Source organism: Eucalyptus grandis, chromosome 1 (assembly GCF_016545825.1).
Source record: "Eucalyptus grandis isolate ANBG69807.140 chromosome 1, ASM1654582v1, whole genome shotgun sequence".
NCBI lineage: Eukaryota > Viridiplantae > Streptophyta > Magnoliopsida > Myrtales > Myrtaceae > Eucalyptus > Eucalyptus grandis.
This window is the reverse complement of record NC_052612.1, coordinates 15,696,299-15,709,697: the sequence shown is the minus strand read 5'-3', so window position 1 is coordinate 15,709,697 and position 13,399 is coordinate 15,696,299. Positions and strand designations below refer to the sequence as shown.

General features: G+C 39.3%; 4 protein-coding genes across 9 annotated transcripts; all 4 read right to left on the bottom strand.

The window, feature by feature from the left end:
- Nucleotides 1-1,462: 1,462 nt before the first annotated feature.
- On the bottom strand, nt 1,463-5,923 carry LOC104432505 (pentatricopeptide repeat-containing protein At3g22470, mitochondrial). 6 transcript variants are annotated; one of them, XM_039311685.1, is made up of 4 exons: nt 3,778-5,923; nt 3,186-3,301; nt 2,909-3,101; nt 1,463-1,998 (listed from the first exon to the last, which is right to left on the bottom strand). In XM_039311685.1, exon 1 carries the CDS (start codon nt 4,887-4,889, stop codon nt 3,852-3,854), a length of 1,038 nt encoding a protein of 345 aa, XP_039167619.1. In that variant the 5' UTR covers nt 4,890-5,923; the 3' UTR covers nt 1,463-1,998; nt 2,909-3,101; nt 3,186-3,301; nt 3,778-3,851. The 6 variants fall into 6 exon arrangements, with proteins under 6 accessions (XP_039167619.1, XP_039167615.1, XP_039167613.1 ...); XM_039311681.1 differs by having other exon boundaries at nt 3,186-5,923; XM_039311679.1 differs by having other exon boundaries at nt 2,909-3,301.
- LOC120285942 (putative pentatricopeptide repeat-containing protein At1g12700, mitochondrial) lies at nt 4,926-5,684 on the bottom strand. The gene has a single exon (XM_039317137.1). It carries the CDS (start codon nt 5,682-5,684, stop codon nt 4,926-4,928), a length of 759 nt encoding a protein of 252 aa, XP_039173071.1.
- A 2,826-nt stretch (nt 5,924-8,749) lies between the features above and the next one.
- LOC104432525 (non-specific lipid-transfer protein 1-like) lies at nt 8,750-9,523 on the bottom strand. Its single transcript, XM_010044980.3, has 2 exons — nt 9,089-9,523; nt 8,750-8,999 (listed from the first exon to the last, which is right to left on the bottom strand). The coding sequence occupies exons 1-2, from the start codon at nt 9,466-9,468 to the stop codon at nt 8,990-8,992; spliced, it is 390 nt and encodes a 129-aa protein (XP_010043282.1). The 5' UTR covers nt 9,469-9,523; the 3' UTR covers nt 8,750-8,989.
- Nucleotides 9,524-12,563: 3,040 nt separating this feature from the next.
- On the bottom strand, nt 12,564-13,399 carry LOC104432515 (non-specific lipid-transfer protein 1). The gene is made up of 2 exons (XM_010044957.3): nt 12,936-13,399; nt 12,564-12,835 (listed from the first exon to the last, which is right to left on the bottom strand). The coding sequence occupies exons 1-2, from the start codon at nt 13,298-13,300 to the stop codon at nt 12,826-12,828; spliced, it is 375 nt and encodes a 124-aa protein (XP_010043259.2). The 5' UTR covers nt 13,301-13,399; the 3' UTR covers nt 12,564-12,825.

Here is a 13,399-nt window from a genome sequence, read left to right as displayed (position 1 = left end):
TTATAGGTCAAATGCATACTTAAGTAGTAAAGTCTTAGAAAATATTTTCCTTACGAAATCACCGGAAAATATTTTCCGAAACATTTTCAGGTTTTAGCCAATCACCAGAAAATATTGTTATTTTTCTAGAAAATAACTTTTGGGAAAATATTTTCCGGAAATGGCCCATCTTCCATAAAACAAACAGACCTTAAATTGAATAAGTCTAACCCGGGACCGATCCTGATCCAGTTCTTAGTTCTAGGATGGAATCGTCTCAACTCGGGAGCCGATCATCACTAATCTTTTGGCCACTGTAGATGACCTTGGACCTAGGTCCTCAGGCAACAAAAATTCTTTCTTCTATTAGTTATTCCTTATGGTTACTTTAAATTACCAAGAAATAAGGAGTTATCGGAGGCAAATCAGCTCCAATAATACTTGTATTCACGCTCAATTACGCCAATTGCAACTCTAGCTCGTATTGTCTTAAACCAGCATTATGCAAACAATATTTTTAAGTGGCAGATCTTACTCAAGCACAAGGTCGGGCGCCCAATCCCATGTCAGTGACCGAGGTTTTGGGTTTCAGCGATCATGCATCAAATCCATGTCCAATTATTAAAAAAAAAAAAAAAGTAACAAAAATTAGAGAATTATTTCTAACTCATTTCAAATTTTCAGTGTAACTCAGAAATAGTATAACAATCCCTGAAATGGAAAACATTTTACCAAGCCAACTCTATTGTAGTCACTCAAAAAAATCGTTTTTTCTTTTTTGTCATAAAGATGGTAATTAGAGAGGGTATTTTTTTTATATATATTTATGTTTTTCTGCAAAAATTGAATGATTTAAAAAATATTTTTTTATTAAAATGATTGCTCACATCGCATATAAAAATTAATAATGAACAATATTTTTATCATTTAGGAAGATATTTATGTATAAATTATAGCCATTAGTAAAAAAATTTGCTTTTTCATTGATTAATTGTTTCAAATCATAAAAGTATCATTTTAGGAAAATATTTTTCAAATTATCGATTTCCATGAAATAAATGAACCCCAAATGAAATGTTGGATCCAGGATTTCAAGATGCACTGCTCGACCATTTCAAGATGCACTGCTCGACCATTTTAAATAACTCTCGTATGGTAATGCACTGCTCGACCATTTTAAATCCTCTACCTCGCTTGGTATCTCCTTTCAGTGACGATAAGATATTAGGATTACAATTAAAAAAAGGGCATTACGATTAAAGACCCTAATCTCATCTTTCATTTAGGAAGACAACATTCTTGTACATTGCTTGCTTGCATTAAGCTATCCATTGAGTTTGTGACCATGTAACCCGAGCTGTGTGGCTGTGCTCTTACAATAATGTCTTGATGCTTGCTGTATTCCTTCGTTGATGGTCCAGAGCGTGAATCTATTTCGAAAATGATGTTCCCTAAATGACTGTACTCTCAATTCTTGCAAAGATTGAAGGTTTCAAGGCCTCTACTTCATATCGATATCTAACACTAAAGGATCAATCTGAGGTGAGTCGACATAATTTACAGTAAAGGATACACCATGCTCACGACTTTCCAGCAAAAGAAATCATAAAGCTTCTTTTAAAACTGAAGCCTGATGCACTTGCACATGGTTCCAGTCAGCGAAGAATCTCGAAAAGTGAAATTAAAACCATCATCGCAACAACACTGGCTTTGCTTCAGTGGGCAAGCCCATGGACCAGCTTTTGTAAACAAGAAAATGGACAACAGAGAGCTGAGTTGATCCTCTTGTTATATATGCAGAACTTCCAATTCATCCTTTTGCTTGACAGGTTCTTTCTTCTGAGTTCAATCGATCATATCGGCCATGATATCCACACGTGAACTTTGCTCCCATGATATCCACACGTGAACTTTGCTAGAAGAGCGTTCTCTGGAGTGCTTCCACGCTACTATGATTATGTGAGCAAACAAAGAGGAGTGGGCGTGACAAGAGGAAGACTGTCCAAGCAATCCGGCTGCCTTAAGCGAAACATGCAAAAACAAACAGAAAAATCAGTAATTGAAACAGATAAAAAGGGAAAGAAATGAGCCTCCATTGAGAGGCAACCCTATTGATTGGGAAAGTAAACCAATTGATGCAGTGGAAATGACAATGGAAAGGTAAATCATATGGGCCTGACGGTGATGAATATAGTTGGTGTCGCTCAAGACGTCTATGTGGTTTGCCATCTGTCAATGGTGTTCATGTTCACCCATAAGTAGAGGCTTTTCTGAAAATCCCTCACAGTGCAAAGAAAAAGATACTGCAAGTAGTTTTCATACACTTGCCGTCACATCCCTTAGTCAGCAAGAAGCAGAGCAGATAACCCAAATGTGTGATCTACCTAAGATGATAATCTGAGTAACCAGCTCGCCACAAATATTCTCCCCTATTAATGCAAAGTGCACATCACCATGATCAAGTACCATCCACTTCCACTAATGCATCTTCTTTGAAGTAACAACAGGACATTGAAGGGATCAGATTGTCAGCAAAAGAGTATAAAAGAAAACTAGTATATCTCTCTTCAAGCACATAAGTAACAAGCTAATCTGGATTTACGGTATAATTTTTGAACCCAACGCCAACCCCACCCCCCAAAAAAAAAATATATATATATATATATATATATATATATATATAGGTCCCTTATAATGGTGCAAAGTAAATGTATCGCCATTAACATCAACTTAACTCAAGAGCATCCTGACACCACACTAAACAATTATTTGCTTGCACGCTACTATTATTATATTTGTGTCAAGACACAGAGTAGAGGGGGTAACGAGACTGTCCAGGAAATTCCTGTAGCTGTGAGTAAAACGTGCAAAAACAAACCAAAACATTTGTTCGTCTGTTAATAAAACAGAAAACTGGCAATGAATTTACCTCTATAGAGGACCAAAGAAAGTTACATCCTATGGGCCTGTTGTAATGAAGTTGATTGGTGCCACTGCAGACGTCAATGCGGTTTGGCATTGGCAATGTCTGTCAGTGGCATTCATGTTCCGCATCAACAGATGCTTTTTGGAAAATCCCTCGCAGTGCAAAGGAAATGATACTGAAAGTTGTTTCCATACAGCTGCAGCCATGTTCCTTAGTCAGCAAGCCGTCCATCAAACTTTGCTGTGAGAAGCAGAGCAAATAACCCAAATATGTAATCGACCTGCGATGACAATCTGAGTACCCAGCCCGCCACAAGTATTCACCGCTATTGATTCAAAGTGCCCATCACCATGATCATATACCATCCACTTCCACCCGTGCATCTTCCTTGAAGAACTATGGTAAATAAGACATTGAAGGGATCAGAGGTGTTAGGAAAAGAAAATAAAAGAAAACCAGTATCTCTCTCTCAAAGCATACATTACACCCTGAAAAAAAAACAAAATTTGTTTTCTTTGGTCCCATTGAAGAAGAGATCCATGATACTTGTCTATAATGTCTGAATTGCATATGGTACACAGTACAGTTATTGCTATTAACATTGATTTAATTTGAGAACATCCTCACACCACTTGATCATTCATATGAATTTGACCTGTTTGATAAATAGTAGGCACCAGAAGCACTAACCGACAAGCACATGTACCAGTTAAATACAGAGATTTCTTGCAAAACCTAGGTATACGAAAAGCAAAATCAACCTTCCACCCCTCTAAAAGCCTGATAATGAAGCAAGAGGAAAAATCTCCCAGACTTAAAACGGCTTCATAAATGGGACATGGGACTCAAGGAGGTGATGTCTGGAAGAAAACCTGCCATTAATCTGGTTTACTCTCCATCAAATTTCAGATGAAAAAGTGGACAGATCTCACACACAATGGAGGGTTCAACTAGAAAATGAAGGAGCTTCATTTGTCAAGAGATAGTTAATCCACAACTCCATCGTTGCTAAGTCTGCAGAAAAACCCCTTTCAACCATTTCACCGACAAGTTGCGCTGCTCTCGTATTTTTGTTATCTCTTAGTAGTCCTTGGATGATTGTGTTATAAGTGACACCATCTGGAAGGCATCCATTTCTTTGCATCTCCTTTAGCTGCTGATATGCTTCTTCCGTGCGTCCTCCTTTGCACAATCCACGCATGACAATACTATACGTCCACACGTTAGGTTGCAACCCTCGAGCATGCAAACAATCAAACAGCCCTATTGCATCGTCAAGCTTTCCGGCATTACACATGCCATTTATTAGGATATTGTAAGTCACGATGTGTGGGACAAATTTGGAATCTTCCATCTTTCGAAGTAATATCATGGCCTTGTCAATCTGCTGCATTTTACATAAGCCATCCAGGAAAGAGTTCAAGGTATAATGATTTGGAGAGAGATCGCGAGACTGCATCTCGTTAATTAACTCCTCTGCGGCTTCAAGGTTCCCAACCTTGCAAAATCCGTCCACGAGAGTGCTGTATGTTATGACATTAGGAATCAGGCCCCTTCGGAGCATTTCTTGGAAAAGCATCTTTGACTTGTCCATTCTTTTCGCTTTGCAGTATCCATTAATCAACGTGCTATAAGTAACAACAGTAGGTGAGCAGCCTCTTTCAACCATCAAATTAAGCACTTCCATTGCATCTTTCATCCTATTTTGCAAACAATAACCATTCATCAATGTATTATAAATCAAACTATTAGGCATTTTACCTAATTGAATCATCTGGTCAACTATGGCCTCTGCCTCTACAAGCAATCCCTCTTTACAATGTGCATCCACCAGGACACCAAAGGTTAGAACGTTAGGCATGACTCTGCTTTGCACCATATGACTCAGCAGTCTTCGAGCCTCTTCTAAATGGCCGGAATTGCAAACTCCTTGAATGACGGAGGTATAAGTAACGACGTCCGGTTTGATTCCTGCCTTCATCATCTTCTCCAACAAGACCGTAGCATCTTTCCATTGGCCTCAGTTGCATAAGCAATGAACCAAGGAGCTATAAGTGAATATGTTGGGTTGGATGCCTCCGCTCATCATCTCTTTCAACAATACGAGAGCATCTTCCATCTGGCCTCCATCGCACATACTGTGGATCAAGGAGTTATAAGTAACAACATTTGGTTCGACGCCTTTCCTACTGAAACTTTCGTGGAGTCTCACGGCCTCAGTGATGAATCTCTTCTTGCAAAGACTATCTATTATTATGCCATATGCGAAGGAATCGAACCTGCAGCCTCTCTCTTCCCAGTCCCTCAGCAATTCAATCGCCAATCTGGTGTTACCAGCCCTGCATAACCCCTTTGCGATTATTGCATACGTGGTCTCATCAGGTTCGGGGCCATTTCGTCCCATATCATCGAGGAACCTCAGTGCTTGATCAGTTTTGCCCTGAATAAAGAGACCATCAATTAAGGTACTCGTTGCCACCACAGTGATGGGAAACCCAAGCTTCAAGATTCTGCCCAGGATAGACAAACCCAAATCGACCCGCTCTAACCGACAGAAGCAATTCAGGGAAATCGTCAGCCAATAATGATTATCTTCAACCCCTAACGAATGCAGCTGCTCAATCAAGCGGATGGCAGTGGAGTAGTGCTTCATCCTCACTACAGTACCCAACAGAAGACTGAAATCCCGGGGGGAAGGCAAAGGGTCCGTCTTCATCATTACACCGAAGCAACGCTGGGCATCGCCGACGCTCGAAAACACGCCACCATTCCTGCACATTTTCCTCACGTGACTCAAGACCTCCTTTGGGTCATCTAAATTAAGGTTAGGGGTCGAGGAAAACCGACGACGACGACGAGGGCGAGACGAGAGAGGGAGGATGGAATGGGATGATGGCTGGCTGGAGATCGCAGTCGGCGCTTGAAGGAGGAGGAAGATGGAGGAAGCAGGGCGACGGAGACTCGTCGGCTTCATCGTTCTGGGGTTTCTCTCTCTCTCTCTCTTTCTCTAACACACAAATTAATTCGTACTTCACTTTCATAGGTTTTAACTAAGGGCTTGAACTATTTTAAAATATTCGGCAATATCAAACCATTAATAAGTATTAATTAGATTATTTTAAAAATAATAATACCTTTTTTTTTGGTCGAAAAAATATTAATACCTTGAAAACCCCTAAATTGATGCATCTATAATAAATTTACCCCAAACTAATCTTTCGATCACAAAAATTCCAAATTGATATACCTTTGATAAATTAATTCCAAATTGGTATACTTGTGATAAATTTACTTTATATTAGTTTTTGTTAAATTTTATTGTCAAATTATTAAATTGGATGACACGTGATAATACATTAGTATATTGGTTTTGGATTTTACTTTATGTTTGTCATAACGATATAATTTTTGTAATATTAATCCAATTTAATGAATGGTATATTTGTCGCAAATATATTAATTTGGAGTTTTTGGCAGTCGAATAAATTAGTTTGAGAATAATTTATGACAAATGTATTATTTGGGGTTTTTTATAATAAAAAATTAGTTTAAAGATAAATTTGTCATCTCGCCAAAATTTGTACAAAAACAATAAGAAAAAACCTTAGTAAGAAGTATGGATATTTAATTTGCTTAAAAATGCAATGTGGCTCGTCGGAATCGTTATAATAGATGTTTTTAAAAAGTTCTACTAATAGATGTTTTTAAAGCTCGAAATAAATCGACTGATCAAGAATTTCAAGACGCCGCGCTCCTCCAGATCTTCCACAAGATTCCTCGGGCCCAATCGCCGGCGAGTCCGCCTGCTTCGCCAGATCGATCGCTCGAGACCATGATCGGACCACGCTCAACAGACCCAGCAGCGCCGCCGCCGCCGCAAAGCTACTGATTTTGTTTGTTTGGGCTTTTTCTCCGTGGTAACAGTCGATGGGTTGTAAGGGGAGGCCCCATGAATGAATGGACTCATTTTATCTATATCTCGGCTTTTGGTAACACTACGTTTGGTTTTTGAAAATGGGTTTTGGGAAAATACAAAGAAAGCCTTCTAGGGAAATATAACATTTAGTAAAAATTTCTTTATAAAACAAATTTGAGTTAAGTAGTGTTTGGCAAACTTCTTTTTAAATATGGTTTTATTTATAAAAAAAAAAAATTCAAACATTTCGTTGTAGTCAGCCAAAGACTCAAGCTGCTACCAAGCCAGATTTGGCATCGGCAATCATCGTCTAAGGATGCTCGATTTCTAGCAATTCTCAATGAGAGTGGCACAATCTAGGCAAGGGCTAGACCCGGGCAACTATCGCCTTGGTTGTGAGAACCAATGATCATCGCTTGGGTAGTAGGAACTTGGTGATTGTCGCTTGGATTGCAAAGAAAAATCATTTCTCTCCACAGAGATGCAATGCGAGGTCATTGAAGTTGTCATGGACTGGACTGAACCAATTGATTTTTGGCAATTCTTAATTCCAAGTGCAGAACTGAACCACTTGGATAAGACTAGATTGATTTATTTTTTTTAAATTCCTTTTCTATTAAAGAGTAAGGAAAAGGAAGTTGCCAAAATCCTAAATCGAATAAATCCAACCTGAGACTGATCCTGATCCGATTCCCAGTTCTAGGGAGAAATTGGCTCAACTCGGGAACCGATCATCACTAATCTTTTGGCCAATGTAAATGACGTTAGACCTAGGTCCTCAGCCAACAAAAATTCTTTCTTCTATTAGTTATTTCTTATGGTTACTTTAAATTACCAAGAATTAAGGAGTTACAGTAGGCAAATCGGCTCCAATAGTACTTATGTTCACGCTCAATTACGCCAATTGCAACTCTAGCTCGTATCGTCTTAAACCGGAATTATGCAAACAATATTTTTAAGTGGCAGATCTTACTCAAGCACGGGGTCGGGCGCCCAATCCCATGTCAGTGACCGGGGTTGTGGGTTTCAGCGGTCATGCATCAAATCCATGTCCAATTATTAAAAAAAAAAGTTACAAAAACTGGAGAATTATTTCTAACTCATTTCAAAATTTCAGTGTAACTCAAAAATAGTATAACAATTCCTGAAATGGAAAATATTTTACCGAGCCAACTCTATTGTAGTCACCCAAAAAAATGGTTTTCTTTTTTTTTTTTTTTGTCATAAAGATGGTAATTAGAGAGGTTATTTTTTGATATATTTAAATTATGTTTGTTCTGCAAAAAGTTGAATGATTTAAAAAAATATTTTTGTTAAAATGATTGCTCACATTGCATACAAAAGATAATAATGAAAAATATTTTTATCATTTAGAAAGATATTTATGTATAAATTATAGCCACTAATAAAAAAAATTCATTTTTCATTGGCTAATTGTTTCAAACCATAAAAGTGGTCATTTTTAGGAAAATGTTTTTCAAATCACTAATTCCTGCGAAATAAATAAATCCCAAATGAAATGTTGGATCCGGGATTTCAAGATGCACTGCTCGACCATTTTAAATAACTACAGAGCCTCGTATAGTAATGGAATAAATCCTCTGCCTCGCTTAGTATCTCCTTTCAGTGACGATAAGGTATTAGGATTAAAGATCCTAATCCCATCTTATTAGCATTTCTAATACGTTAGTTTTGAAGTTTCCTCCTTGATAACAATCTTTATATATTAAAGATCTGTTTATATTTCGCTCCATGCTTGTTCTCTCTCTCTCTCTCTCTCCCTCCCCTCTGTTTTTTTTTTTAGTCAGAGCTCCATGCTTGTTCACAGCAAGCATATTATGTTCACAAGCTTTGCATCGAATTGAGAACAAGAGAGAGCGACAGACACAGGCAAAGCTGGTCCACGAAGCACTGAAAACACGTCAACATTCAAAAGAGCACAAAATAGTTTCTCCATAGATGGTGCAGAACTAGAATACAACGGACCATATTACACGACGCATCGCATCGCCTGGCTCGACACAAGATCCAGAACGACACGGCGATGAGTACTATCATAACTAGAGAAAGCCGGTGACTCGAGGCGACAGTAGTTCCTCTTATTCTAACGTGGATCCAAGCTCCTGCCCTTGGAAGCATCTGCTCCTGCCTGCGCTCCATCTTTGCTCTCACTTCACGCTGCAATACAGGTTCGCACAAACCAGAAAAAAATGAGATTTAGCACGTATGTTCTGAAGTATTCTGACTAACGTTACCCTTGCACTTGCCTCTTGCAGTCGGTGGAGAGGCTGATCTTGTAAGGGATGTTGACCCCGCACTTGGCCGGCAGGCCCGCCGCGAGGCCGGCGCTGTAGGCGTTGTAGGGGATCCCGTTGATGGCGGACTTCAGGCAGTTGCAGACGCCCTGCCGGTCGGCCGTGGTCTTCGCCGCCGAGTACAGCGACTGGATCCCGCTGCAGCAGTCAGGCGGCACGGCCCCGCCATTGAGCACGTAGGACACGCACGGCATCAGGGTGTTGACCACCTGGTTGCACGAGGACACCTGCGCCGCAGCCGGAGGCGCATTGGCCACCACCATGCACACGACGGCCGCCGCTGCCGCTGCCAGAGCCGTGGCTTTGAGGAGTCTGGGGTTGGCCATTTTCATGGCGACTTTGCTTGATGTGCACTCGCAAGACTTTCGGATGATACACCGCTTGTGTTCTCTTCTTCTTCTTGGGGAATACATGAAGAATGCGTGTTTAAATAGGAGGAGAATTTAACTCGAAGTTTGAGTTGGTAGGTGAATGTCATTTAATTTTTCTGGTGGAGTTTGGTTGGGGAGATTAAATTCGAGAGAGAGAGAGAGTGTTTACTGTTTGGAGACACTTTAGTACGGCCCGCGGGTTGTGGAATTGACTACGACTACAACAGGTCACTTTTTACAGTACACTGTAATTCCATGTACCATACAAGTTACAATTATGCAACGTTATTCATTCATAATCAAGCACAAGAATGTCATAAATATTGATCATGTTATGACGGTACATCATATCGAGTTCAAAGTATTTGTCCGGTATGAGTGCATATCTCAAAGAATTTTCATTCACAATCTTGAAGCAAATTTCGCACGCACACAGGGAATACAAGCTCACTATATCTCAATCATCAGAATGAGATCCATATTATTAATGACTAAGATGAAATGAACTTACATGACTTGTATACATTTAAGAAGTATTCCACTTTGCATGGCCTATGGTGAGTTTCCTTTGGAACAAATTTCCACTTCAGAAACTAAAAATAACTTACTCAAATCCCACGCACTTAATCTGGGTTGCGGCCTCTTGAATAGGTCATGTACCTGGATTTACATGGATGTTTGCAGATTATTCCGTGGACCTTCAAGAATTGATCATTTGTATTTCTTTGAATGATTGAATGGGGTTGTTAAAATTTAGATATAGAGCGTGCTTTTATTCTTGGATTATTATTATTTTTTTAAAAAGGCTTAGGTGATGTAGGGCGAACATCTGGTCTAAAATTTTCAATCCCCGCCGGTCCGTGATTTAAAAATATTCATTTTCATTAATAGACTGGACTTGAACGAGCTCAAGCAGGTCTACGGATGTAGGCGAGCTCAAGGACAATCAGAAATTACTTCTTTAGACTCGCCCCTTGTTTGGGTCGTGATTAGGTCCACTCATGATATACAGAACCATTGAATCAGTTTAACTAAACTTACTTTCCTTAGTGCGGAAATTTTGTAATTTAACAAAGATGTGCAATGAGAAAAGCTAAGTAATTGGTCAATAATTGATAATGAATCGATGCGCCACGACATAATGAAATATCACGTAACATTCATCTTATATCTTTGGTACTAGTGCATTTTGGGGTCTCCATATTTTGCTTTATCAATTTCCCATCAAATTCCTCTTCAAAATCTAAAGAAGTATTATCGAGGCAAAAGCTATCATTGACATGTGATAGAGGTGATCGGTTTTGGGAAGAGTCAATTCCAATCCTAAAATTGCGAACTGAACATAACAAAGTTGGTTCCCAGATTGTGAAATCGAGAATCAACCTTATTCACTGTGGACCTAGATCAGATCGGATTGGACTAATCAAAACCAATTTTAATCCAGTTCCTAGTTGTCTCAAAAACTGACAGTTTTACTTTTTTTTTTAAATGCTTTTTTTTCTCAAATATTCTTAAATATATTGAAAATTATTTTTTGTGTAGGATGCAATTACTACTTATAAGAAGGTAATTAGTGAAAGAGGAGATTACTCTCACAGTAATTTCTACTTTTAGAAACGAATAATATACTTTGGGTTGATTCCGTCTAGTTCTTTTCTTGGAATTGGGAACTAGATTTGGAACCGAGAAACGAACTAATTCTCGTAGGAACCACGAGAATTGACCGATTCTTGGTTTATACGGGGACCAATGCACAACCCTAGTGTCTCTAGTTGAAAATTCAACTTTCAATTCCCGTACGTTTAGATTTGTATACATTTTGGTCCTCGCATTTGGTTTTCTGTGAAAAACAGTCCTTGTATTATTTCTTTAATGATAACAAAAATTTAAGAACCTTCAACATATTTCCATCCCTATATATATTATCAACTCGGTACCAGTATCAAATAGGTCACTCCTACGTGTACAAGCTTGCAAAATCGATTGATAGTCTCCTTATGTTTAATTCTATTTCATGTAACAATGATGTCGCTTTTCCTGGTTACAACAAATGATTGATTTTCAAGATTTACATAACCAGACATGTATATATGATACTACTTCGAGGAAAAAGGCCCTTCTCCTTGAATTTCATGGTTTCGTGATTACAAATTGTATTCCATAGTGATAAATTTCAACAAGAGTCGAATGATCATTGGGAACTAAAAGTATCATGAATTGTGTAAGATACTTACTTTAATGTCAAAAGTTTTTTTTTTTTTTTGGATCACTTAAGTGCCAACTTTGATATGAGTAACTGGAAATCTGATGTGATCATATTTTATTAATTTTTCGATCTTATGTGGCCCACCGATGTGCCCAATAACAATGTCGTATAACACATTAAAAAGCAACCAATTCAATGCTAGTTGTTATTTAAACAAAAAAATGATTACTTTAGTGCTAGAAAAATGTCACCTTAGATAAAAAATTTAATTATGAAAGCTATATAATTTTCCTAATAGGAATTTCTCGTTGAATGCACTTAAATAATTAATTAACTCTAATTTTGACATTTAAGTGAGCCGACAAAAACTTTTAACACTAAAATCAGCGCCATACATAACTTATAACACTTCTAGTATCCTTTTTCGCATGATCATTTGTAGGAAAACTTACTCGTGACTTTTTTTTTTCTTTTCTCAATTTGCTGGTAACTTACCAATAGTTTTTTGCATAACTTACAACCAACTTTTCGAATTTATGAACTTTCCAATGAAATTGCTAACGAAACTATAGTAATCTAACCTGTCAAATTATATCTCTAATTGATTTTGGGTCAATAAAACTCTCGTGTGAGCTATCTACAAGCATTTGTACGTACCGAACTTAGCTATCATGTTAGGTTTTGGCCAAATGGCTCATCCTTCGTGTTCTAAATCATGTGATCTGAAACCATCTGTATTTGAGAGTTTCCTAAAGCTAGATTGAGCCCCCGCAGCCCAACTTAAGTGCGGCTCTTGGTCTCCGTAGCCTCTCAAAATTTATTAATTGATGTGGACGTAACAATAAAAAGGTAAGCACAGAAAACACGTTAACATTCAAAAAGCACAATGTAGTTTATCCATAGATGGCCTAGGACGAGAACACATCGGACCATATTACACAATGCATCGCATCGCTGCTCGACACAAGATCCAGAACGACGCGGCAACGACTACTATCGTAACTAGAGAAAACCGGACGCAAGGCAACGGTAGTTCCTCTTATTCTGATGTTGATCCATGTCCCGCCCTTAGAACTGGAAGCACTTCGTCCTGCCTAAGTTCCATCTTGCTCTCACTTCACGCTGCAATACAGTTTCGCGCAAATCGAAAAAATGAGACTTAGCGCGTGCATTCTAAGGCATTTTGACTTCGTTAATCTATCGGCTGAAACGTTACACTTGCCTCTTGCAGTCGGTGGAGGGGCTGATCTTGTAAGGGATGTCGACCCCGCACGAGGCCGGCAGGCCCGTTGCGAGGCTGATGTTGTAGGCATTGGAGGGGATCCCGTTGAGGACGGACTTAAGGCAGTTGCAGACGCCCTGCCGGTCGGCCGTGGTCTTCGCCGCCGAGTTCAGCGACTGGATCCCACTGCAGCAGGCAGGCGGCACGCCCCCGCCGTTGACCACGTAGGATGCGCACGGCATCAGCCTGTTGACCACCTGGTTGCACGAGGACATCTGCGGCGTGGCCGGAGGCACGTTGGCCACCACCATGTACACGATGGCCACCGCCAGAGCTGCGGTTTTGAGGAGACCGGGGTTGACCATATTCGTGGCTAGTTTGCTTGAAGGGCACTTGCAAGACCTTTGGATGAAACACCACTTTCTGTTCTCTTCTTCTTCTTGGGGATTATATGAAGAAGCTGG